This window comes from Micromys minutus, assembly GCF_963924665.1.
Source record: "Micromys minutus genome assembly, chromosome: 33".
Classification (NCBI taxonomy): domain Eukaryota; kingdom Metazoa; phylum Chordata; class Mammalia; order Rodentia; family Muridae; genus Micromys; species Micromys minutus.
In genome coordinates, this window is record NC_137968.1 from 21,098,925 (window position 1) to 21,125,908 (window position 26,984).

Here is a 26,984-nt window from a genome sequence, read left to right on the forward strand (position 1 = left end):
TATCAAATCTAGAAAGGCAGAGTGGGAGGAGCCAGCCATGGCACTGTTCTCCATGCACAGTGGGGCATTCATGTTCATCTTTCCCCCACGTGTACACCTTTATGTCTGTTTTAAGCCAAAGGTTAAAATGTTGAATTTTCCACCTAGCGTTAGTGCATACTATATGTATCTACAGGATAATATTGAAGAATTAACTCCATTTCTTACCATTGGAATAGAAGTCTGATTCATAGGCTTTTTTTTTTAATTCCTAGTCCGTTTTTTTTTTTTTTTTTAAGATTTATTTATTTTATTTATGAGTACACTCTAGCTATTTTCAGACACATCAGAAGAGGGCATCAGATCTCATTACTCCCTAAATAATAAAGCACACATTGAAAGCACCAATGTTGTGAGCCACCATGTGGTTGCTGGGAATCGAACTCAGGACCTCTGGAAGAGCAGTCAGTGGTCTTAACCGCTGAGCCATCTCCCCAGCCCCATTCATGGGTTTTCAAAGAGTGATGTGAAGCACTTCACAGGTCAGGTGCAGGAACATTGCAATGAACACATAGTCCTTAGAGCACGCACTTGCCAGGATATTGTGTAGGTCTCAGAGGTGGAGACACAACTCAGGCTTTGTGGAGCATTTTACATTACAGAAAGAAACCCTTATACCCTGTTGCCTAGTCGTCGTAATGCTGTTTATATGTGCCTTTTTACTGTTGTCTTTGCTACTAAACTGTAAGTGACAAATTAACCTTGTCTCCATTATTCCTAGTGTCTGGCTTTTTCAGTTCTGACATGTAAGTTTTCTAGTATTTAATGAATAAATGAATGCTAGCTTCTTTCCTAATGAATGTCTTTCTGGACTGTTTAGAAACCCTTGTAAGACGATTCTAGGGACGAAAGAAACATCAATAGGAAGAATAAGCAGGCAGGAAGCCTTCGGTATAACCCAGTACATAAAATCTGGTGTGTGGACTGTAACATTTACACTGTTGTGTTTTGACAGAATTATAGTGAACGTTGTTCACAGCACTTCTGAATACCACCCAAAAGTCTTGCGGTTTTTGAATGTGGCTTTTGATGGCTCAGGTGATTCCTTCATTGCTGGGGACCATCAGGGAAACATCTATGTTTTTGACTTGCATGGAAACAGGTAAGCAGATGCTTTCAGTGTGTGCTTTATTCTTTAGGGAGTTATTGATCGTTGACCATTCCAGTTACTTACTGATGATTTACAAAGCCCTGCTGAGTATACAGGGTTGCTGGCAGCTCTGAGTATTCTTCCTGAGACCAGGTCTTGTTATGTCCCAGGTTGGCCTCTCGACCCTGCCCTGGTCCTACCTCAACCTTCCCATTGTGGGGAGCCCTCAGTCCTGCCTGCTTGTGTTTTCTTTTCATTACAATTTCTGTATTACATTTTATTCATTTATGTGTGTCTGTATGTGTATACATGTACAACATGCCGCAGCTTGCATGTGCAGGTCAAAGGACAGCTTCCAAATGTTGATTGTCACTTTCTGCCATGTGGGTCCCAGGGTTTGAAGTTGTGCCAGTTAGACGTAGGGGCAAGAACCTTTACCCACTGAGATCAGGTTCGACCAGCCCTGCCTGCTTTCCCTTAAATTTGTTTCTATCACTGCTCATTTGGCATTAAGTTCTGGTGCTTTCTTGGGTGATGTAGAGACTTGATTTTCTCTGAACTGTTTTTTGTTACAGTGTACTAGATCCAAGAACCACAAAGAGTTAGAGTCATCCTTCTTCCTTTTCTGTTTGGTCCAGGAGCACTTGTATCCATGGTGAAGCAAGGCCATGAGGCAAGGTGGGAAGGGAATGAGCAGCAACAGTCAGGATGTGTGCATGGGGCTAGTGTCACTGATGAGGAGTTAGTTTAGAGAGCCTTGATCAAATAAGAAAACACTGGGAAAATAAGAGTTTGGTTTCCCACCACCTGAGGACGTCAGTAAGCAGAGGAAGAAAGCTGAATGAACCCTTCAGTTTCAGATTGAAGTTGGACTTATCAGCATAGACTCGGGGTTTGCATACGGATGGAAATGACAGTCATCTATGTGAGGAGGAGCACACTACACATGCACATCTTCCCTCGTATTGTCCACTCAGAGACCAGGATTCCAAGAACTAATCCTTGATAAAAGAAACCAGAGGTCCTTGCAGAAATGGCCAGTTTCAGTATAGGGCAGGCGTGCCATAGTATGAACCTGTAAATTTTCATAGATAGAAAAGTTATCCCTAGAACAATAAGAATGTCAGGTCACAATTTGGACTGGGATATGGCACAGTCAAAAAAATTTTCCTCCCTACAAAATTATTTCCTTTATTTATTTTATCTTCCAGTACTGGGGTTTTGAACTCAGGGCTTTACACAGGTAAGCATTCTGCCACTGAGAAATCTCCAGCCTCACCACAAAATCTTATTATAGAAGAAACAGAAGAATGGTTAAAATGAGAAGGCCTGGCACACACTGTATAAACCAAATGATTAAAGTTAATAGGACTATTAAAGGTCAGTGACCAGATGCAGTAAAAAAGTGCACAATTCTATGTGGTTCTTTCCAAAGACAGAACTCAGATGCAGCCAGATGGAGTCATTTATCCACTGGTAGGGGCATTCACTAACAAAACTGTTCTGGAACTGTCACAGAGGTCAGTGGAGAATGTTGGAGAAGGGAGTAGACCCTCCAGATGGAGGGAGACGAGAGAGACATGGCAGAGGCTGCTGTGGGGTACTTGGCAGGGTGCGGAAGGACTTTGATGGTTAGGTGGTAGAAGTGTCAGGGACATGGCCTTGGTGACTTACTCTCCAAAGTCCAAGGTCAGACTTATCTGCAGTCTGTTAGAAGTCTGCTAACCATCATTTCTGCTCTTCACTAAAAATAGTGATGACCCAGCTGCCCCACCCTCATTCCTCCTACTCTTCCTGGTGATCTCACCTAGAGTTTCTCCTGATGCTGGACAGCAAGATGCTGAGTGAGGGCTCCTGTTACACAATAGCACATTTTGACGTCATCCATTCTTAGTAGTTTCTTGCTCCTTTGCTATTTGCCATTCTCTGGCAACTGCTGCAAATGCTTTATAATTTCTTTACCGACTTGTGTTGGATATAGATCTTACTCTCACTGCTCAGCCTCCTGATTTATGAGAAAACAGATGCCAAAGCCTCCCTTTCTTTTCCCTCTTTACAGCCTCCCACTACACCAGTGAATTCAAGCCATCGTAACTTCATCTTGTTCCTTAACTGGTGGTCCCGGTTGCTCCCTGGTCCTATCCCTGCCTTCAGCCTCTCCTGGGTCTTCACACCCTGGTCTTCACACCTGGGTCTTCACACCCTGGTCTTCACACCTGGGTCTTCCCTGCTCGTTGTGTCCATTGACTCTTTGCTGTCTGCAATGGGGGACGATAAGTAGTTGCCCTCTACCCTCCTAAATTGAGAGCCAGGGTTCTTACAGTAAAAGATTAACAAGGAACAGGTTACAACAAAGTGCCTGTGGTGTTCAGGGAGCCACCAAGTTCCATATTATTTGCAGGAGAAAAATAATAAAACCTTAGAGGAGTGAACAGGAAAAAGACTTGCTTCTCTCAAAAGGCAATGAGCTGTGGAAGGTGAACATACATAGAACAGTAGTTGATAATGTGGTATGTTGATCCCTCTGGTGCCTTCCCCAAGATGATAATTAATTGACCTTTGTCCTTTGTGACAGACAAAAGAGGAGGGACATCATTGTAAGTTTCTTCAGATTTCTGTAGACCGAACAGATTAATACCAGAAAAGCATAGAACTTTGTTTGTATAGGCCCCTTGATTGTTTTCAGCTCAAAATAATCCTTAGACCACCGTGTGTTTTAGGATGAACATTCACAGCTTAACTTAGCAGTAAGCCTCAGGGCCGTGAAACCAGGCATGATTTGTTTTTGTTTTGTTTTTTTTTTTAATTTTATTTATTTAATGGGAATGCTCTGCTGCATATACATCCACCTGCCTGAAGAGGGCATTGTGTCCCCCTGTAGATGGTTGTGAGCCACCATGTGGTTGCTGGGAATTGAACTCAGGACCTCTGGAAGAGTAGCCAGTGCTCTTAACTGCTGAGCCGTCTCACCAGCATCTCCCCTTCTGCACTCTCTCCACCAAGCCCTTCAGTCCATCTTAATCCAGCACAATGGTCTCTTGAGTTTCTAATGTAGTGAAACATTGAATACTTACATATCCTCCTCTCTCTTAAGCTTCGAGTTATAGCTCTGCTGTTTCTTCCCACCTCTCTGACAGTTTCGTCCCTTGCTTTGCTGGCTTCTTCCAGTGTTTATTCCCATACTTGGTGTTGCTCAGGCACTTGCCCTGGGATTGTGTCATTCTCTGTTATTTATTTATTGCTTATTCTAAGTGTTCTCTTTAATAATCTTGTCACCAGTGGAGCCTTGGGCATTACATGACCAGGTGTCATGTGCATTCTATTGACTGACATTTGGCTTCCAGAATTTCTCTGCTGAGTTCTCTAATAGCTACTTGCCACTTAAAGCTCTTGAGCCTTCAAAAGATGACTAGATACATTGTAACTATAATGCTAAAATATACACTGGAGTTTGAAGACAGTATGAAAGAAAAATAGAATATTTGATTAAACATTGAAATAAGGTTTTGGATATTAAAATTAGTTTATCTTTTTTTTTACTATAACATAGCTCCTAGAAAGTTTAAGGCCTTTGTCATATCTTTTGGACCTCATAGATCTGAATGTTTTTAGGGGCCTTAAACTCAGCATCTTTAAGATAAGATTTAAGATTCCCTACTCTCAAGCTTGTGCCCTTTCTCCTAAGCATAGAAGCTTAATGTTCTGTAAATGAAACATTTCATATTGTAATTATATGTCATACTTTCTTAAGAACTCACCACACATTTAATTCAATCACAACAAACTCTTCGACTTCCTATCCTTTTTTTAAAAAAACATACTATTTTTATTGATTATTTGGACATTTCACTTAAGGTACCCCAATCACATTCAGCTCCCTGTCCTCCCAGGGCCACCCCCAGCTCTGCTAGGCTTCTTGTTCTGATGTTCATTTCACACTGGGGAACCGCCTGTTCTTTCTATTGGCCTGTGGTTAATGCATGCTGAGTCTCCTGGGCTTAACAGCCCCTCCTGTGGGTTGTCACTGGTACCTGTGACTCTGGGTGAGGTCTTCTCGAGTAGCTTTCACAACAACCCTCTTTTCTTCTCTGTCCCTCCATCTGTCAGTTGTCTTTACTTCCAGAAGCATCTTCCTAAAAGATATGGCCAGTTGTAATTCTGCTATGCTAAGTTAACAGAAACTTAACAATGGCTTCCCAGTTGCGGAAGTAGAATTCAGCCCCCTTAGCATTGTTCCCGAGAGGTTACCGTAGTCCTGGCATTTTGCACGTGGTAGGAATGCTCTCATTATTCACAAGGTTCTCTTAGACCTTCAGTCTGCTTTTGGACCACCATTATCTAGGTTTCATTTTTTCTTCTGAGGACTCGACCACTGTAAAGTTTACGATTACTGGTAGACTTTGGGGGGGGGGGTTGTTTGTTTTTTGTTTTGTTTTTTTTTCTGAGTATCACAAAAGTTTATTTAGCAAAAAGTTTCATATGAAAATGTTCATGACCTAATTATACATCACTATCAAACAGGCCTTTGGAGAGGGATGTGGGCACATTGCGGAGCCCTGGTCAGACTCTTTCCAAGGCTTCTAACATGATGCTGCTGTTTAATGGCCACCATCCCAATGTCGTTCTGTGGCCCACTGGTCACCAGTCACAAGGCTCATGAAGGGATCAAAGCCCCGCTGTGTTCCTTGTACACGCCTGCCACCGTTTAACTTCAATGATAACTTCTTGTGCATAAACTTCTTCAGTTCCGGAGGGTAGGCTTTGCTCGTGGCAGCTCCTCAGTGGGCTCGGCACAACAGCGAAGGCACTGGTAGACGTTTTGATACTAATGCAGCTATTTCTTAATAGGTTTAATCTTGTTCAGCGAACAGCACAAGCATGCACAGCTCTGGCCTTTAATCTTCGTAGGAAGTCCGAGTTCCTTGTGGCATTAGCTGATTATTCTATTAAATGTTTTGATACAGGTAAGAAGTTCTCCTGTTTGTCTTCTGAAGCAGACTAACACATAGCCCAGCAGACTGCAATGCCCTCACCAGTCTGTAAGCCTCAGGAAAAGTTTATTTAAGACTGCTCACAGAACTTAAGAAAGCATTGTACCTGTGACTGACTATAGCCTTAATATAGAATATATAAATTGTGTGTGTGTGTGTGTGTGTGTGTGTGTGTGTGTGCGCACGTGCGCGCCAGCCAACAAGAGAGATGCATAGGGTAGGGTCTGGAAGACTTCTAAAAGGATGCTTCCATGCCTTCAGTGGTGAATTATGCGCCTCCTCCCCAGCATACAAGCTGAGACTCTCCTAGTTATTGCTGAGGTAGGAGGTGTCAAGAAGTTTAATTGAGGCTCTAGCATGCAGACGTAGTTAATTGAATCACTGCTTATGTGAAGATGTGAGGGCAATCTGTCTGTAACATCACCCGTTACCACCTGGGTTGAAGTATTGTCTAAAGGGTTGGATTCCATTCCCAGTCCTCCTGCCTTCATGATGTCCAGTCAGCACTGCTGATCCTGCTGACCAGTCTCCACTCTGAGTCCTTAACAGAAGCCATTTATTTGTAGCTAAGGAGCAACTGAATAATAAAGATATTCCTACCATGTGGGAAACCCCAGGAGTTAAAGATTACCTCCCATGAGTGCAAATATGACACCTCTCTTTTGAGGCCAAATTTCATACTATACAGGTATTCTAAAAAAACACAAACAAAAATGCCACATATTTCATATTATATTACATGTATTTTTAATGTTGGGATTCTGGAGTGCTATAGTTTAAACCCCTTACTCTTCGATCACAGTGAAAAAACAAACCTAACTGTATTTTTTGTTACTAAATGATTGGTAGTATATAATATTTAGAAAGATATAAATGTGATTAACATTAGCAATGGTGACAGTAGATGATTATGTTGTATTTATTCTTTTCCAAGGACTATTTTCTGACCTTAAGCACTAATTGACCTTCATCCTAGGAACTCACTGAGATGGATGCTGTCAGCACAATTTTGCAGGTGCAGAAAGTGAGGCAGTGAATGATTTGACCAGGGTTCCACGTTTATATTATATAAAACAAAACAGCCAGAATTTCAGCTTGATCTGTGTCCTGCACTCTCTCTGCAAATATGCAGAAACAGAAATCTTTTTAGTAGTGCCTAGAAATCTAGTCAGAATTGCTGGGACAAAAGTTTTTTTTAAAACATTGTCTTTCTATGCCTACAACTAGCTTCCTTGGACACCACTATTTTGTTCTGTCTGAGCTCCATATTTTACTGAACACACATTCCATTAAGTTTCTTAGATGCTATCGTCCTATTCACCTCTTTCTTTCTGTCTGTGTGGAAGCTAAATCCTGCTTCCTCACAACATCTGTTAGTAAGCCTGTTCATACCGCCTACTCTCTACGATACAACACTACCCCACAACAGCAAGACTGTCTCCAAGGTGGCGAGTCTCCCTGACTGTTTCTCTTCAGCCAGCTGGCCTACTTCTTGATAGCACTTAAAACCTGGAATTGATCAGGAAGTCTCTGTGCAATTGAGTCTCCTCGGAACAACAGAGAAGCCACTACACCCATTATGCTTTAACAGTGTGACTGCTGAGCAATGACACCACTTGTCATGCTGTCCTGCAGGGAAGTGACCTCATAGGCTCCACTCTAGACAAGAACTAGCGTAGTTAGCCGGCTTTCTATTCAACATCAGGAAAAAAAAGAATTGCACGTCATAAAAATGGAGCTTTTTCCCCACTATAAGCTGAGAGGGACAACGTAATGAAAAGCTATGATGTTATCTTTCGTCTTGCTGACGGTCAGGAAGGCATGGGGTAATGGCAGGCATTAGGCTAGTGTTTGGAAGCCACTGTTCCCTGAGGAGCTTGTTGCTTTGTTTTCACTCCCAACATCCGTTTGTTTGTTTGTTTGTTTGTTTGTTTGTTTAGACAGTTTTGCTGTGCAGCCTCTGGCCTGGAATTTACTGTGTAGCCCAGGCTTCAAACTCAGAACCTCTCAGCTTTAGCCTGCCACGTGCTAAGATTAGAGACCCATGCCACCATGTTTGCCCCAAGTTCAATTTTAATTTTTATTATGTGGCTTTCATTATTTTTTGAAATAGAATCTTTCTGTGTGGTCAGAACTGCCCTCATATTTACTATGTTGCCCAGGATGACTTTAAGCTTATAGTGATCCCCCTGCCTCAACTTCCCAAGTTCTCACAGGGTGACATGTGTCACGATGCCTGGCAATATCAATTCTTTAGATCAGATTTACCCTCTTTCCTGACATGCTTAAGCTGTTACTCTTTGTATATTATTACATGATTTGACACATCAGCAGCTGCTTGAATAACTGAACCAGGACCACTGGCGCTCAGAAGCTCGGTGTTTCTCCATTACCTTTTTCTTAGTTTAAGCCCCTATTTCTTGTCTGGGTTGTTACAACAATGTAAATTAGTCCTGTCTAATCACTTCCCCTCTTCCAGTGTATGGACCATAGCCTTGAACTCAGGCCCCGATATACCATTCTGCAACATAAAAGTGTCACCTTGTGGTAATACCCAAGCTCTAGTGTCCCATTGAGGCTATTCTTAAGTCCTCAGTAGGTCTCTCATGACATTTGCATGGTTGTGTGTTACTGACTGTCCCCCGTGATAAATGATAAAGGAGATGTCATGATGACCCTTTATGTCCAGTAGCTGAAACAATCCAGGTATAGTGTGTATAGTGTTTTGTGTGCCAGTTAATGAAGGTTTACTGATGTAACAATTTCACTGTTACCACAGTCACCAAGGAACTGGTAAGCTGGATGAGAGGACATGAATCATCAGTGTGTTCCATTTCTGTGCACGCATCTGGAAGATACGCCATCACGACTTCCTCTGACACAGCTCAGCTCTGGGACTTGGATACTTTCCAGAGGAAAAGAAAGCTGAACATCCGCCAGTCCGTGGGGATACAGAAGGTCAGTGCTGTGGCATGTGCTTCTCCCGCTGGTTTCTTGGTCACAGGGTTCACAGGGGTTTGATAGCAATGAGTCTTTGTATCTTCAGTAGCTGGGTTCTCATAGCACAGCCCAGGCAGAGTAGTCGGGGTTAACTGTTGCTGATGGTTATGTTCAGAGCACAGTGTCTGATGTAAAACTTACTAAAGGTGAGTCTGTATTGAAGCCCACTCAGTGGAATTGACCAAAGCTGATTATACAACACTGTATTCATTTAACTAATCCAGGTTACTTCCATTAATTGGGTTCAGAACTATCTGATCTTAACCAAATAGTAAATCTTAGCTGTCTTGTGGTTTTTGCTGGTAGCATTGGCCTCTTCTAAGAATAAACTTTCTGCATAGTGAAACCAATTTATTAAAAATATTTTTTATTAATTGTTTAAGAATCTCTTACATGCAAACAACATATATTGCTGACATGTACCCCTTTTACCCCCAACATCCCCAAGTCTCATTTCTTTCACCACCAAACCTCAACTTCATGTCCTTTTAAAGAAAAGAAAACAAAGCACTATTTACATTTATATGGAAGCATAAATGATCTTGGATAACTAAAGCACCCCTAAGCAAAAGAACACTATGAAGCCATCGTTTTAAAGGAATAGGTTGACAAGGAGAAAAAAAGCGACATACGTCCAGCAATCAGAGGGAAACCACAATAAAGCAGGGCATTAATCAGTGTTCAAGTGATTGTCATTAACACTTCAGCTCTGAGTGACGGCCAACACGTGAACTGAAGGTTACATGGAGAATGGCGTGCTCAAACACAAACTAGCATTCAGTGTTTCTGTACTAGATAACAGCATGCAGAAATAAACTGGAAAGTCCATTTGGATATAGCCAACAATGTAAAAGTAACTTTTATTCACCTGATTTAAATGTCATCTCAGAGGCAGGATAACTCACCCTTACTGCTGAATAAATTCACCTTTTCTAGTTCTTTCTGAACTCTGGCCAGCAGGCCCAAACTCCTCTCCAAGCTGACTGATTCAAACTAGCTTTACTCAGCTTCTGACTGAATTGCTCTGCTTGGCCTCAAAAGAAAAAAAAAAAAAAAAAAACCTCTAGCAATTTGTTCTAATCTCTGTCTCCTTCCCATTTGCTGGCTTGTTCTGTCATCATCTGCAACCTGTCTGTTCTCATGAGAGTTGGAGTATCCTATCTCTGACTTATTCTGTCAAATCTTTCTCTGATTTATCCCTTTTTCTGCCCCTCAATTAGACATCAATTTCAAACATGGCTGCTTCCTTCTACAAACTAACCTTACCTTCGTAGTCTGTATTAAAGATGTGTACTACGGGTGTATCTGATTTTCCAGCAGAGGAATTAAAGGTATGTGGTGTGTCTGCATTCCAGCCAGATCTCATATACCTAGAAGACCTTTGATGGATCTCTTGCAAGAACTGCCATGTAGCTGGACTAAAATTCTTCTACACAACCATCTCATACATTGAATTTTTTTTATTTTATGATATTTCTTTATGTTCTTTTCTCAATGTATAGTGTCATAAACATAGATAGCTGCTTTTCAGTATACATCGTTTTCTCCACTGCTCAGTAATCATATCCTTTCATAGATATTTCTGATACTTTTCTCCTGTGGTTTGGTATTGTCTCTTATAAAAGTCATAAATTAAACTATTTGTTAATACTTTATATATGGCCTGTTTTATGTGTTTAGGTTCCTTTTAATCACTAGTATTCCATGTATTATAGTTTCTTTAAGAGATTCACTTATTTTGTTTTTAGAGTTTATTTTTTCCCCCTCTGGTTAGCTAATTACTATTTTCAGAAGTGTCTGTGTCTCCAGTGAGATTGCTTTATTTAGGCTACGTTGTAATGTGATATTGCCTTTACTTTCTTCATTATTAATATAAGCAGCTACTAATGCATGTCAACCAAAAATTTATCATATGGTCTCCATGGAAATCCCAGAGTTCTTTAGTGTGCTTTTAATAATTAAAAAGAAAATAGAAGTTGTAGCCAAGTATTCGTTAGGGACGTAGACCAAATGTCTTAGTAGGTCTTCTCCTCTTTAATTGCTTTAGCACTGAAATTGAATTTTAAATCCCAAAGCAGAGAGAGAAGTGGGAGTTGAGCCCTCTGTGGAGATGGTTGCAGAGCAGTGAGAGGAAGCCTTCTGCTCCTCTTACCGTGGCTCCCAGTGAGGACATTGCCTGCTCACTCATAGTCAGTTCAAAATGCCTCCAGGTTTTAGTATGAGGATATAACATATATATATATATATATATATATATTGATTACATTAATATATAATATTAACATATATTAATGTGCTGTGGTGCGTATTTGTGAAAATATTGTAAAGTAATAGAACACTGTAGTCTGTAAGTTACCAGCAAACTATTAAAAAAAAAGACTATGTGTGCTGTCACATATGTGCATGCACACACGTGCACAAAACTTAATATACAAAACCAAAACTGGACAGCCCTTACAACTGTTTAACAATGTAAACAGCCTGGTATGCAGCATATGCCAGCAATCTGAGCACTCAGGAGGCCATAGGACTTTCTGCAGAGCCGTTGCAAGTCATCCAGGGCTATATAAAATAAGTAGAAATATTCTTTACTCCTGGTCTATGCATAATTTGGAGATAGCTGCAGTAAATATTAAAAGGATGGCTTAACCTTTTATCGGTCCCCACGGTCTCACTCAGCGGACGCAGCTCTAGTGAGGAGCTGAGCGCACACATTCGGTCTCCACACCACTTGGTGCTCCAGGCCGCCTCTGAGAGCCCAGGCGCAGTTCACTCCACCACCCTGTTGTTTCTGTCTCAGGTGGATGCGACCGCCCAGCACAAGCATGACTCCCAAGCCCGGTAGCTTTTCAAGCAGGTTTATATACTAAATTCTCAATCCACAAGCCCTCTACATCCAACAAACAAAGATACAGACTGCCGTTCTATATGAGATAAAAAAGACCCACAGAATCCCTTAAAAATATTCATATCTACCTATCACCAATTAAGTCCACCTGGATCTAGATCATCCTTCTCAAGCTCATCATTATTTTTTTCCTCCCAATCTTCTCTCCGCCTCCTGCCTCCACTTCTGCTTCTCGGCCTTTCTCCAACTATCTCTCCCCCGTCCAATCATGTATCGCCTTAACATAAATCTACAGATAGCGAAATAGTCTCTGCTCCTGTGCACAGTGTTAGAAAAGGAAACTAACTGTAACCCAGTCTTTAAAATAAAACTGCTTTTCTGTTCTGTTTCTCATAAGCAAGAAGGTAGTCTAAAGGCTTGAGTAGATTCCTCGTAATCTTCTCCACAAGGTATTTTACCCAGTGGAAGAGGAAAACAGTAGCAGCACCTACCTCAGCGGTGACTTCAGGACTTACAGTGATAATGCATGCAGGACACCTATGAAGTGCTTAGGAAAACTGCTACCTGTCATCCATCTGTCTATCTATCTGTCTGTCTGTCTGTCTGTCTATCTATCTATCTATCTATCATCTATCTATCTGAGGCAGGTTAATGTAGCCCAGGCTCACCTTGAACTCACTATGTAACTGATGAATTTCTGATTTTCCTGTCTCTGCCTCCTGTTTGCTGGGACTTACAGGCATGTGCCACCATGCCCAGTTTATGCCATGAAGGAGTTTGAAACCATGGCTTTATGCTTGGTGGCAAGCTCCCTACCAACTGTGCTGCACCCTGAGCCCTAGACGTGTTCTCTAAAATGTGTCCTAAACATAAGATAGTAATGTTTTTTTTAACTGTAGATATATAATTTTTAAGATATATTTATTTATTTATTATATATGAGTACACTGTAGCTGTCTTCAGAAACCAGAAGAGGGCATCAGATCTCATTACAGATGGTTGTGACCCACCATGTGGTTGCTGGGAATTGAACTTAGGACCTCTGGAAGAGTAATCAGTGCTCTTGACTGCTGAGCCATCTCTCCAGCCCAGGTATATAATTCTTTATTAACATTCAAACACAGAAGGAGCTAACTCAGTTTTTTGCAAAGTATGACCTGACCTTGCTTACCTGGACACCCAGTCTGAACTGAGCTGGCTGTAACCTAAAGCTCAGATGTGTCTAAGGATGCTCTCTGCTGTTAGGGTATCATGTTACAGAACCTTCTCCAGTTGGTAATGACACTAACTCTGAGACATCGCCACTCCTACGACATCCAGAACAGTGGCTGTGGATCCTTAATTTCACAGTGTCTTTTGTTGTTCTTGGTGTTGTTGGTTCTTTTGGGGAGGTGGAATGGGGTGGGAAATGAACCCAGGGCCATGTGTTAGGCTGGTGTTCTGCTGAGGAACTAATGCCTCTCACTCCAAATGTCGCTCCACTGCATTGTGTATTAGTATAGAAGCAATGCAAAAAGTCAGCCAGGCACAGTGATGTACACTGTGCTCTCGGCTGAGGCAGGGGGACTTTCTAAAAAATACATAATGCTATATTTTAAAAATAGCTTGTGCGTTTATGCATTTATTGTGTGTGTGTGTGCTCACATACACAAGCATGCCATGGCATCCGTATGGAGCTCAGAGAACAATTTTCTTCCACCAAGTGGGTCCCAGGACTGAACGGTGATCAGGCTTGGTAGCAGGTGCGTTTACCCACAGAGTCAATTCTTTGGAGAATTTAGAATTCAAAACCAGTCCTGGAAACTTAGGGGGCAGTCTCATCCTAACTAAACAGAACTGGGCAGTGATAGACGGCAGTTTTGAGCGCCTCGTCTTGTGTGCCCCTAACTCACCCCTTTCCTCCTTCCTCCCTTTTTACGGCAGAATATGACAACAGCTGCCACTGCTCTAGAGCTTGAAGGTCCTGAGAACGTGCTCCACCAGGACTGGCTTTGTAGTCATGTCTCATCCTAATCCTAAAAGGCAAATTGCTTTTCAAAAGGAAACACTGAACTTCAAACCATTAAGTAGCTCATCCAGTGTCAAATAGCTTATAAAGTGGTTCCAGTGGGATCCAAACCTGTCTTACTGCAAAGCTGTGCATAGCACTATGTTGTGATTTAATTGGAACCTGTCACACAAAACCAGAATGGGACACGTTTCAGATTTACAGTGCTGCTAGGAAATTAACTTTATAGTGAAAGACCCAAAGTTTCTTTGAGAGTCTGTTTTGCCATTAATAAAGATTCCACTTAACAAGAGCTTAACCAATTGTACCTCTTCAGATGAACTTGTGGTTCTTGTGACAGTGAGTGGTAGGACTTTCATTTCTCAGTCAGGACTTGAGGAATATATCCTTGTATTTGTGATGACTTTTGTTCATCTATCTGTGAAAAAATACTTTATGACCTCTGTCACAAAATGTCTCATAAAGAAGGTTATTGCCTGTCAAGTCTGTGCACAGTGAGCACCCTTGTGTCTGTGAAATTATGCACCGCCCTTCACTTTGTTACGGTCACCAGCCTTGATTTCTGTTGTTCTGGTTTTGGTTTCGTAGTGAAATGAGCTCTCATTTTTATCCCAGGCTGTTCTGAACTTAATCTCCTGCCTCAGCCTCTGTGCTCTGGGACTATAGGGTGTGTCACCATCTCCGCCTTTGCTTCTGTCTTATTTTAGTTTTTCAAACAGAGCGTTGCTCATGGTATTTGAAATTCTGCCCACAGAGAAGGCCTGAGTTCTTTAATTCGGTAAGAGAGTAAGAGCTCACACGCCTCCCGAAACTGGCCAGAAAATGCTGAGTTGGATGTGCTTGCCTGCTGAGGGTGCTCTTCCTGGAAATGTGTTCCAGGTCTGGCCGAGTGGGTGTGTAGCTTTAACTTGTTTTACCCTCAGAGGGTTCAGTGTGCTGAGAAACCCTGAGAAAAGAAGGGAAGGGGAAAGGTGATAACGTTAGAGAAAAGGCAAGGAAGCATTGCCCCTGGAGTCTCTGTGATCGCTCCCTCCGCCTCTGCAGTGCTGCCTGGTGATGTAGCCACTCTAACTGGAGCCAAGCAGGAGCAAGCAGTCACAACTGGGAGCTAAATACACTGTTTCCTTACAGACTACTCAGCCAACAGCATTTTGTCATGGCAACAGAAAATGGCAAATCCAGGAAGCTTAGAATTCTACTCCACAAGAACAAGTCTAGCCCCTTGAGCTCATGTCCTCCTCCCACCACCCGTGCATTTTGTAAATTTTTTAAAATTTTTTTTCTAAGTACTTAATGTTGTCAGGAGATGACATTATCTAAATAATAATGACATGTTTCATTAGGAACAATTTTATAATCATTAAAATCTAGCAATTAAAATCACAAATCTGGTAATGAATAATCATGCAGGCAATAATCTTATCACAGCTATTCACCTAAAATAGCAGTTGATGCTCATTAGCTTTTAAGCCTTTGCTTCTCCCAGTAGGAATAAACTTTATTACTTTTCTGGGGGAAAAAATGACTGCTAATTAAAATAAGAATTTTCTGAAGTCACTTTTTGACACCGGTTTTGAAAGTGTCTTAGTACATTCATTATGGATTGTAATATGTTTGTTGCAGATTCCTTCTGTAACTCCGTGTTATAAATCTCATAGAGTGAGTCACAACAAAAGGTCCAGTGTGAGCTGAGCACAAGTGTGGACTGGGCCCTGCCGGCTGTGTTGGTGTCTTACATCTTACCTACTCTGGTTAGCCTTTATTATGTCTTATTACTTACCATCAGTGGCCTGGACTGGATAATTTTAACTAGTGTTTCATACGCTTTGTTCGTGTGTGTGTGTGTGTGTGTGTGTGTGTGTGTGTGTGTGTGTGTGTATCTGTGTTTTTGTGAAGATAGATCGAGAGAGTTGTCTTGAGGCTGCCAGTGATGAGTTTCAGTGTTTGGTTTCTGTTTGAGGTGCTATGTAGAACTGAGCCTCTGGCATGCCCCACGATCACTCTACTGCTGAGCCACAACCACATCCCAGGCCCTGGCTAATTTTTGTATTCAAGCGGAAGCATTGATTAAAGCTTACGTAACAGAAAAATAGGAAATGGAATAAAAGATGCTATTTTCAGCCTTGGTATCAATGAATTTCACCCATAGTTCTCCATTAGTTAAATCTCTAATAAACCGTGGTTTGATACACACTTTCATTTTACTTGTATACACACTATTTATAACTGTCCTCACTTTTAAGTATTCCCACAGAACTCTCTTGCTTGTTTCTTTGTTTGCTTGTTTGTTTTCTGAGTTTCACTGTGTATCCTCACTCTGCAAACTCACAGAGATCCACCTGTCTCTGCGTCAGAGTGCTGGGATTAACGGTGTGCACCACCACTGTCCATATGAATATAGAGTTGTGGTCCCTGAACACATGGGTGTGTTTTGTTGAACAGTTTGGTTGTGTGAGCATGGTAACATTGTTAGAATCTAGATGGTGCAGGTCAGTTACCCTGTGGAACTTCCTGTGTAGTGAAGAAACGGGTGAGCATGAGGTGTCTGAAGCTGTTGCTAGTATGAGTCGGCATACTTAAATAAAGTGGGAGATTACAGTCTGCAGTGGAGGAGACGTATGAACCGGAACCCATCGTTATTACCGAGTTAGGCCCTGTACGCTGTTGCTTTACACTCAACACAACGGCAATGCAGGCTTGTTTACCCAGCTTCACCACAGACATTTGAGGAGTGAGCTCTGCTACAGCTTTGCAGCATGCCTACGAGGTGATGCAAATTTTTCATCTTCATTACATTTATGGGACAATAGGCAGATGATTGTATAATCCATAAATACACGTGTAATTTGTATATGTATTTAAATATGTTCATTAGTTATAAAACATGATACAAAGGTATCTAATTTTCCTCTGAATTTTTAATATAAGGTGACAGATTTTGTATTATCACTTAGAATTTGTGTACAGCCTCATCAATGTATTCGATTGTTTATAGTTGAAGGCTTTATTACTTGTTTATTATAGCTTATAAAATACTTATGTTATCATACATTAAATCATATTTTCTCTAGTTCAGAAGATCAGTTTAAAAAGGAGAAAATGATTGTGTATAATTTTAAATTTGAGAGGACCATGTGGACTTCAGTGAAAGGTAACCAACCTTTTCTGTCCCAGGTTTTCTTCCTACCGTTAAGTAACACCATCCTGAGCTGTTTTAAAGACAACTCCATCTTCGCCTGGGAATGTGACACTCTATTTTGCAAATACCAATTGGCAGGTCCACCTGAAGGCTCTAACGTCTTATACAAAGTGTTTGCTGTGACCAGGTAACGAACATTTTCAAGGAATTTAGTTTCTGTTTTCAAAAATCTGAATTTCCATTCGGTATTTTGAGAAAAAACGTCCTTCAGCTTTAGACATGACCTGCAGACCATTTGTTTTACTTTGGCTTTACTTTTACTTTATTGTGCAGACTTTTAAGGTTCACATAAAAATGGAGAAATGCGTGAACTCTAAGGACTCACCAGCTCTAGCAGTTGTCAGCTAATTCTCGTCCTGTTTCTGTCTCTGTTTCTTTCTCTGCTGCATTGTTTAGGAGCAATGCTTACATGTATCATTTCATTGGGAAATATTCCAGAGTGTATTTCTGAAAATTAGGGCTATTTTTGGGAACATAGCCACACTGTTATTATCAAATTTTTACAAAGTAACAAGTGCTCCTTTTTTTTCTTTCTAAAACCAGTTTTTAAAAATAAATTAAAAAAAATAAAATAAACCAGTTCTTAAAGCAATAGTTTATTGGCGTCTTCCAAAGATGGCCATTGAATTATTTTTTTTTCATCATTAATCTTTTCAAACTCCTGAACTTAGTTGGGAAATTTCAAGCAGGAGTTTTAAAAAGTTACGCTGGTTCTCTCATCTGCAAACACTTAGTCTGTCGTAACTAAGTGTCCCAGATTGCTCCAGTCCTGCAGTCAGCAGCTCATTCTCTAAAGTGCTGGGAAATGATGGCTTGAAACCCTACATGACAGGGGACTCGGGATTGTACTGTTCATTCTTTATAAACCTCACACACACACACACACACACACACACACACACACACACACACACACCAAAGGTGCCTATGGTCAGCATGACTGGAGTTTACCCTCACAGGAAGCTCTGCAGCATAAGCAGCTAAGCTGGCCTCGTCTCCTCACTGTTGGGTTTTGCTTTTTAAATGTAGAGATGGCCGAATCTTGGCTGCTGGAGGCAAATCCAATCACCTACATCTGTGGTGCTTGGAGGCCACACAGCTCTTCAGAATCATTCAGATGCCTTCAAAGGTCCGAGCCGTTCGCCATCTGGAATTCCTGCCTGATAGCTTTGATGCTGGTTCCAATCAGGTTAGTGACAGAGAGCAAGCCCCCACTTCCAGGCCTGTGTTGGCTCTGTTGTTCATGCACTTCTCTCCTGCAGTAATCCTTATTCTTTGACAGCGTCAGCCATTTCCATCCACACAGGCCCGTGGTACCTGCCTCACCTCTGTCACCCGTGTCCTGTGGTACCTGCCTCAGCTCTGTCACCTGTGCCCCGTGGCACTTGCCTCAGCTCTGTCACCTGTGTCCTGTGGTACCTGCCTCAGCTCTGTCACCCGTGTCCTGTGGTACCTGCCTCAGCTCTGTCACCTGTGTCCTGTGGCACCTGCCTCAGCTCTGTCACCTGTGACCCGTGGCACCTGCCTCAGCTCTGTCACCTGTGCCCCGTGGCACCTGCCTCAGCTCTGTCACCTGTGTCCTGTGGCACCTGCCTCAGCTCTGTCACCTGTGCCCCGTGGCACCTGCCTCAGCTCTGTCACCCGTGTCCCGTGGTACCTGCCTCAGCTCTGTCACCTGTGTCCTGTGGTACCTGCCTCAGCTCTGTCACCCATGTCCCGTGGTACCTGCCTCAGCTCTGTCACCCGTGTCCCGTGGCACCTGTCTCAGCTCTGTCACCTGTGTCCCGTGGCACCTGCCTCAGCTCTGTCACCTGTGTCCTGTGGCACCTGCCTCAGCTCTGTCACCTGTGTCCCGTGGCACCTGCCTCAGCTCTGTCACCTGTGTCCCGTGGCACCTGCCTCAGCTCTGTCACCTGTGTCTTCATCAGCTCTCAGCATAACTAACAGCACGACCGGCTCGAATCTAAAACTGTTTAGTGAAGAATCTGGAGTTGAAAAAAAGAATTCAAAACCTGTGTTACTTTTTTAATATTACTGACAAATAATTGTTTACTTATTTTACATTGACAATCATAGTGATGAATTTCAAAGTTAAATTCAACACATTTCATGTGGTTTCATACATACACGCACATGCAATGTGTAAGCATGTTGGTATCTGTCTCATTTAAGATTTCTCAGTTGTTGATGTGTTCCTATGGCTGGAAATGTAAAACGTACAAATGGGCACTGGTGGTAGGCCTCACCCTGTTTCCTGTGGTCTGGGTGTTCACTCCTCCTGTAACTGCTGTTGTTACATACGATATGTTTTCTCTGTACACACAGCCTTACACCTGTTTTCTTTTTTTTTTTTTTCTTTTTTTTTTTTTTAAAAAAAACATTTATTATTTATTTTATGTATACAGAGAGGGGGCATGGATCTCATTATAGATGGTTGTGAGCCACCATATGGTTCATGGGAATTGAACTCAGGACCTCTGGAAGAACGGTCAGTACTCTTAACCACTGAGCCATCTCTCCAGCCCTACACCTGTTTTCTTAATCTGGAGATTATTCTATAATTATGATCAGTACAAAATGTCGTTCTCTTTCGTGACTTTATATTTCATATTTCTCTTTAAACTCGCCCTCTGTCATTGGGCATTTAATCTAGTCTTAGTCCTTTTCTGTTATAAATCATGCCTTGCAGGATGACGACATTTTTGCAAATGTCATTTTTCACATCCTATCTATAGGACAAGAATCCCAGAGTTGAGATAGTTTCCTGAAGGAATATGGAACATGTGGACGGCTGTGCACTGCCAGACAGCCATTCAGACAGCACACTTTTCCTCTGGACACTGCCGACTACTTTATGTAAAACAACCCTACATTGGAGTGTCAAAGAGTCACATGAACTTTTACTTGCAGCCATTGGTCCCTAACCCACAGGCAGCAAGAGAGAGGCTTTATTTATTTAATGTTTTTATTATATGTTTTTAATTTTTCATATTATATAACAAATTTAATTTTTTCCCTTCACAAGACTAGCTTCCCACCTACTCTTCTACCACAATCTAGAATACAGCCCATAATTTCAGTCCTTTCTCCAAATATCAGAGCAACTGAACACAGGCAGAAAGTGGGGAGCTTTCCCAAGAGCGCATGTGTCTCTGACAGCCAATGTGGAGGTGAGAGTCAGGAGAGGAGGCCTGCCTGGAGAAGCCAAGACTTTCCATAGTTTCCCAGTGTGCGTTCCATACTGTGTAGTCAGAGCCAGATCTACATGAGACATCGTTGGTGATTTTAAAATGTATAATGGCTCACTGGAAATTGAGCTGCCGACTTAAAAATTTATTATAAAGTTAATATTTTACTTTTAAAATATATTTCTATCATATAAATATACACAATCATATTATGGTCTGTGTATATAGACTTTCAGCCTTTAGCTTTCAAATGTTAAGGCCCCATCATTTCTGTCTCTTCAGGTTCTTGGTGTGCTAAGTCAAGATGGGATTATGAGATTTGTCAACATACAGACTTGTAAACTTCTCTTTGAAATTGGAACTGTTGAAGAAGGAATTAGCTCATCAGTGATTAGCCCACACGGTCGGTACATAGTTTCTATTATGGAAGATGGAAGTCTGAATGTATATTCAGTTCAAGCTTTAACACACGAAATAAATAAGGTATGTCATCAAGTAATTGAATCTGCTCTCTGCGCTGTGGTATTATATTGCTACCAATGATTGCCTCTGTGCTGCCTTCTAATGTCATCAGGACACTTCTGTCCTAGGTGTATTCACTGGCTCTTCAGGAGCTGCATCTCCAGCTCTGACTTCAGTGTCACTTGTGATCGCTTTCCCAAGAGAGCCCTTTAATTTCATTTCTTCCTTTCTGTCCTGCTCTTTGTTCTCCTCATCTAGGTTACAAGCCTGGGAGTTCTATGTCTGGTTCATTCTTCCTTCCTTCCTCCCTCCCTCCCTTCCTTCCCACCATCTTTCCTTCCTAATCAAGTCACTGCTAAATCAGAGGCTTTCTTATATTTGAAACATTATCTGCCATCCACCCATCATCTGCCTATCAACTATTAATCTATCACCTATCAATTATCTATCATGTATCTATCCATCATCTCTCACTGTTTCTATCTATCTATTTTATTTATCGGTTATCATGAATCTATCCATTATTCATTAACTCAGTATTTGAGATAATTCTATATAATTATATACTTCAAATGACAAGACTCGTCTAATATGTCTGTTTACATATTTTTGTATTTGTAAGTATTTTTAATAATATGGGATTATAATCTGTTGTTCTTGTATAAAATCTATATAAAATATACAATATAGGTGTCATAGTTCTTACCTTTTATATTGTTGGAACATTTAATTTGTTATTTTTTAAATCACCAGTATATTACATGCTTTTGCTGAGCATCTTTAGCTTTTCCATTTGAGTTCCTACTACTGAGAAAATGCTAAAGGAGATGGAAAGAGACTGAGCAAACTGATCTGAGTGAGCCACAGACCTCTTTATGCTGGTGGTGCTGAGCGCACCGAGGCCACGGGGAGAGCTAGCTCCCAAGTGCAGCCACCTTTCCTGTATAAACCTTGGCTCATCTATGCCCTTTCTCCTGAGTTTCACTGTTTTCTTGTCATTTGATGATGCTCTAATGAAGTCAGTGAATTTTTATGTATTCATTACGTAGATGACATTGAATCCAGTGGCATCCGGGGCACTAGCCTTGGAAAGATTGTGCTCAAAGCCAAGGAAAAAGCCCCAGCAGGAGAAATAACTTTATGGGCCTTAACAAAAATGTAGCAGAATGGATTGAAATTAAAGAATAAGGGCCTAGAGAGAAGGTACAACCGTCAAGAGCACTGGCTGTTTCTCCAGAGAACCCAGGTTCAATTTTCAGCACCCACATGGCGGCTCACAACTGCCTCTGTATCTTCAGCTCCAAGGGATCAAGGCTCTTACACAAACATACATGCAGGCAAAACACTAACGCACATAAAAAATAAAAAATAAACATTTTTTAAATTGAAGAATGGCAGTTCAACAATATTAAAGGTTGGCATAATCTGGTCAGATAGTTTGAATTAAATCACAAAAGTGAACACTGTACCTTGTCCTTAGAACTCAGCCCATGTCCTTATTTGTTTCTTTCCTTTGAATGAGGAAGGTCATTTGATTTCTAAAGGACTGCCATTTATGAAGAAAATGTTCTCCTAAGTCATTTCTGTTCAAATAAGCTGACTGTTATATTTTTCCTGTTTGGTAGACCCTAAAAACAAGCTCTTGAGTTGTGTGTGGTGTTCCCATGTCTTCTGTGTGTGTTGTCATGTGGTGACTTCATTATGGAAGTAGAAAGTGGTTTGCCATTGAATAATTTTGAGCTACCCTTTAGGAATAAATCCTACTTGCTCCCTCTAGTCAAGTGACAATTGGTCTTTAAAAAAAAAATTAACATCTCTTACATCTGTCTGTTCTGTTGCTGTGAAGAGACACCATGACCAAGGCAACTCTTACAAAGAAAAGCATTGAGCTTGCTTACAGTTTCATAGGTTTAGTCTATTATTATCATTATAGGGAACATGATGGCATGTAGGCAGACATGATGCAGGAGATTAGCTGAGAGTTCTACATCTGAATCTACGGACAGAGAGGCAAACACTAGGCTTGACATGAACTTTTGAAACTTCAAAGCCCACCGTCAGTGACACACTTCCTCCATCAAGACTACATCTACTCCAGTACTCTAATCCTTTCAAATTGTGTCACTCCCTAGTGACCAAGAATTCAAAGCTATGAATCTATACAGGGTATTTTTATTCAAACCACCACATTCTACTTCATAGACTTGTACTTATATCATAAGGAAAAAATGCATTCCATCTGTATTGGCTGGTTTTATGTCAGATTGACACAAGCTAGAGTCATCAGAGAATAAAGAGCCTCAATGGAGAAAGTGACTCCTAAAGAAAAAGAATACTACTTAGTGCTGTTAATCATATATATTTATTCTTTAGAGTACTTTGACTATTCATCAATAAGCATTCTAAAGTGTTCTTAGACATTTTAATGTAGACTTTATGCATAAGAATTAGCTACCTATATAAATGAACAACTAACTGAAAATTAAGGTTCACATGCTTTCCAAGAATACCAACTAGGGAGATGCGTATGGAACAGACACACAGAGCCTCGTTTCTCTTTCAGCCCCCTCCTCCTCTGGTTAAGGTGATTGAAGATTTGCCTAATACAGTGAGTTCCAGGAATCTTAAGATGAAAATAATGTCAGGAAGAGTACAGCGGCCAGCAAGATGTAAAGAGAGCAAAATTCAAACTAGAGTACTCAAGCAAGACCTGCCTGGGGACTTAGAAAACAAGGAGGTAAGAATATTTTACCCTTGAGCTCCAGCTTGCTATGGCCTGCTCTAGACTACCTTGTAACTTCTGGGCTGTGTGTGGCCGATGATGTTTGAGGTGTGATAATCTGAACCGAGGTATGAGTCAAGGTTTCGTAGCCTGGCATGCTAGCTCACATCTGCAGGCCTAGCACTTAGGAGGTTGAGGCAGGACTGTGAATTTGGCTTCAGTCTGGTTACAGGACTGACACAGTGTCTCAGACAAGACACCACAGGTCCTCATAACCTGAGTCCCATTCTTGGACCACACAATAAACAGAGGAACCAGCTGTCACATTGTCCATTAATCTTCACGTGTGTGCTGCAGTGTATACACACATTCACATTGTACATACTAAATAAATGATTTTAAAGGGTGTTGTAAGTGTAAAACATGTGCAGCAAGAAAGTAGGAGAACCCAGAATATAAACTACCTTATCGATGATTTTATACTGACTATGTGTTGCAGTGACTTTTTTGATTATGTTGGGTTAGAAGTTTATAAAAGTAAATTTTTCCTGTTTCTCTCTACTTTTGTTAATGTACTTGTTAGACAGTTTTAAATTCCAGTCACGACTCCTGTTGCATTTTTGGTAGACAGTGCTGCTATAGGAGGTTGTGAGGGAAACAGAGAGCAGACTTAACACTGCTCCTGGAGTTGCTGTACCTCTTGGAGGCGGCCAACAGCAGGAGCACCTTGAGGAGAAGAGTTCAAGAGGTTTTGTTTTTTAAACTAAGTGTATACAAGAGTGTGTGTTTGTATGTGTCTATGTATATATGTGTGTGTCTCTCTGTGTGTGGTGTATGTGTGTATATATGTATCTGTATGTGTGTATTTATGTATGCATGTGTGTGTGCATGTATGTATGCATATGTCTGTATGTACATGTGTGTATGTAGGTGTATGTGTGTATGCATATGTGTATGTGCATGTGTGTATGTATGTGCATGTGTGTGTGTCTATGTATGCATGTGTGTATGTATGTATGTGGTGTATGTATATATGTATGTGTCTGTGTGTATGTATGCATGTGTGTGAGTGTGTGTTTGTGTGTGTTAACTTTGTGAGATGAGAAGACAACTCTCAAGTCAGTTCTCTGTTTCCACTTTGGGCTTCAGGTCACCAGGCTCACACAACAAGCACTTTTGCCAAAACACTGAGCCATCTTGGTGCCCTATGTTCTTTTCTAAAATGGTTTTCTTTTTTCTTTTTTTTTCTGCAAAGTATATATATATAATTTTGAAACAGAAAAAATATAAATATTCATAGAAATGTTTAGCAGTATCTTCACGGAACTTATTTATACACAAATGTACACATGAAGTACACAGTGAATCTTCGTGAACTTAGTTTACCCATGCTGCCAGCAGCCACATCAAAGAGTGGAGCGTCACCACTCCTCAGGACATGGCCTTTTCTCCCAGCGACAATGCTCGCTTTGCTAGGAAGACTGGGCGTTGGGGATTGAACGCTGAATCGCACATATATAACCTAAGTAAATTCTGACACACCCCTTAGCCTCTTGGTACCATAGGTTTGTTTACTAAATGCTGACAGTTTTTCTGAGTTGCTGAAGTAATTTATATTCCTAACAGCAGGAGGAAAAGTTCTAGTTATTCCGTATCCTCAATAATATTTGGTATTTTTCACATCTACTTTATTTTATGTTTTTGGAGCTGAGGACCAAACCCAGGGCCTTGCACTTGCTAGGCAAGTGCCCTACCCACTGAGCTAAATCTCCAACCCCCATTTATTTTAATAATGTTTTGTAAGCATTTAAATGATAACACTTCTGTGTATGACAGAATGGATAAGGCAGACTCCAGGTGGGTCACGTGCGGTGCTGGGTGTCGCTGTGCTGCAGCTCTGTCAGAGGTGACATATGGAGTATGGTACGTGGAGCGGCTTCCCCATACGCTGTTCTGTGTACATGAGGGCAGAAGAGACGGAGCATGTCTGTCACGGAGTCCAGGCGTGTGAATCTTTCTTACTGTGTGTTCTGTTCTGTTCTGTGACCAGAATCTTTCCTACAGCACTGACTTCAAATGCATCATCCTCTGAGTGCTAAGACCGCAAGCATCCACCACCCTGCCTGTCTTATGTGCTGTGTCCTAAAGCGTGGACGCTACCATGGGCTAGATTACCATGTTTTCAGTTGCATGACTGTCACTCACTGATATAATCTTTTTATAGAATGAATTGTCAGAAGGATTAAATAGAAAACGCTTGCAAATCTTATTAAAAGGCTATGGGGAATATCCAACAAAATACAGGTAAACTCCAAATTCTTTCATTCTAAGTCAGTTTCGCTCAAAAAAGTTCTTTTATTTGAAATTAAATTTTTATTTCAGAATGTTTATTTGGCGTTCTTTACTACAACTGCCTGAAAACCATACTGCGTTTAGTAGCTTGGTGGACAAAGGGACTCATGCGGCGTACGTCACCCTTCAGAAGACATACCCCATCAAAAGTAGAAAACTGCTGAGAGTACTGCAAAGGTATCCTCAGCACATGCGGCGATGCGTGGGCGTTCCCATTCCTCACAAGGCACCGGCGCTCAGCGTGGACTGTCCTCTCTGCTTGTTTCAGCACATCACATCATGTGTGGACATGTGCCAGAAATCGTAATCTCTTTAGGCTCAGCAGAAAGCGTGGGCTTTAGGACAGAACACTGAATTTGACTCTATTCAGTCATGTGGTAAATGATAAAGTGGCCAAGCCAGCTCAGTCAGTTAACGGGTTCTCCAGCGGCGGGGCGAGGATTATAAAGAAAGAGATGATTAGACAATACTGCAGCATGAACCCCAGCCAGTTCAGAGGCTGAAAGGCAGGTTTAATTCTTCTAGTCTGCTTTTATTCCATTTATATTACATGCAGGTAATAATAAGGTCATGCTGGGTTAAGGGAACATGCAAGACAGGGAATACAGATAGACAGGGATTGAGCCAGGCCACAAACAAAAGCCATAAGCACTGTTTCTAAGGGCTGGTAAAGATGACTGGATTATCTGAGCTACTTCCCTGTCCTAGGCCAAAGTCAAATTCTGCCTGGAGTAGCTCTACTTCCTTGTCCTGGTCCACTGTCAAACTCTTCCCAAGTAACCCAAAAAGCTGTCCACAGTAAAGGCTGTGTCTTTCCTCCCCTATCCTTGATTTTTTTTGTCAATAAATGGGGTTAAAGCTAATAACCCTAACATCGTGAGATTATTGGGGTGTTATAAGTTGACACGTCAACTTACAATGCGCACACCAGTGTCTAGTTCATAGAAGACATTTGGTAAATGCTGGTCATAAACCTAGTGGGCAGGTATGAAGCTGAGACTGGCTCTGAACATGACTTGACACAAACTGTAAGCTTTCCTACTTTCTTTTTTTTAATATTTATTTACTTTATGTATACGAGTACA

The 26,984-nt window shown here is 41.3% G+C and overlaps 1 protein-coding gene and 1 pseudogene across 3 annotated transcripts in view; one reads left to right on the forward strand and one right to left on the reverse strand.

The window, feature by feature from the left end:
* Positions 1-26,984, forward strand: part of TBC1D31 (TBC1 domain family member 31) — a gene marked incomplete at its 5' end in the record, with an annotated part of 48,293 nt that overhangs the window by 2,959 nt on the left and 18,350 nt on the right. For both annotated transcript variants that reach the window (XM_080909440.1, XM_080909441.1), the window contains 9 exons: positions 995-1,141; positions 5,978-6,093; positions 8,900-9,078; positions 17,151-17,302; positions 18,205-18,364; positions 20,646-20,846; positions 23,389-23,562; positions 25,772-25,851; positions 25,930-26,076. In XM_080909440.1, the coding sequence (XP_080765566.1) occupies positions 995-1,141; positions 5,978-6,093; positions 8,900-9,078; positions 17,151-17,302; positions 18,205-18,364; positions 20,646-20,846; positions 23,389-23,562; positions 25,772-25,851; positions 25,930-26,076 (1,356 nt within the window). The remainder of the gene's footprint in view (positions 1-994; positions 1,142-5,977; positions 6,094-8,899; positions 9,079-17,150; positions 17,303-18,204; positions 18,365-20,645; positions 20,847-23,388; positions 23,563-25,771; positions 25,852-25,929; positions 26,077-26,984) is intronic.
* LOC308414253 (small nuclear ribonucleoprotein G-like) lies at positions 5,690-5,889 on the reverse strand (annotated as a pseudogene). Its single transcript has one exon. The product of its transcript is annotated as a small nuclear ribonucleoprotein G-like (transcript).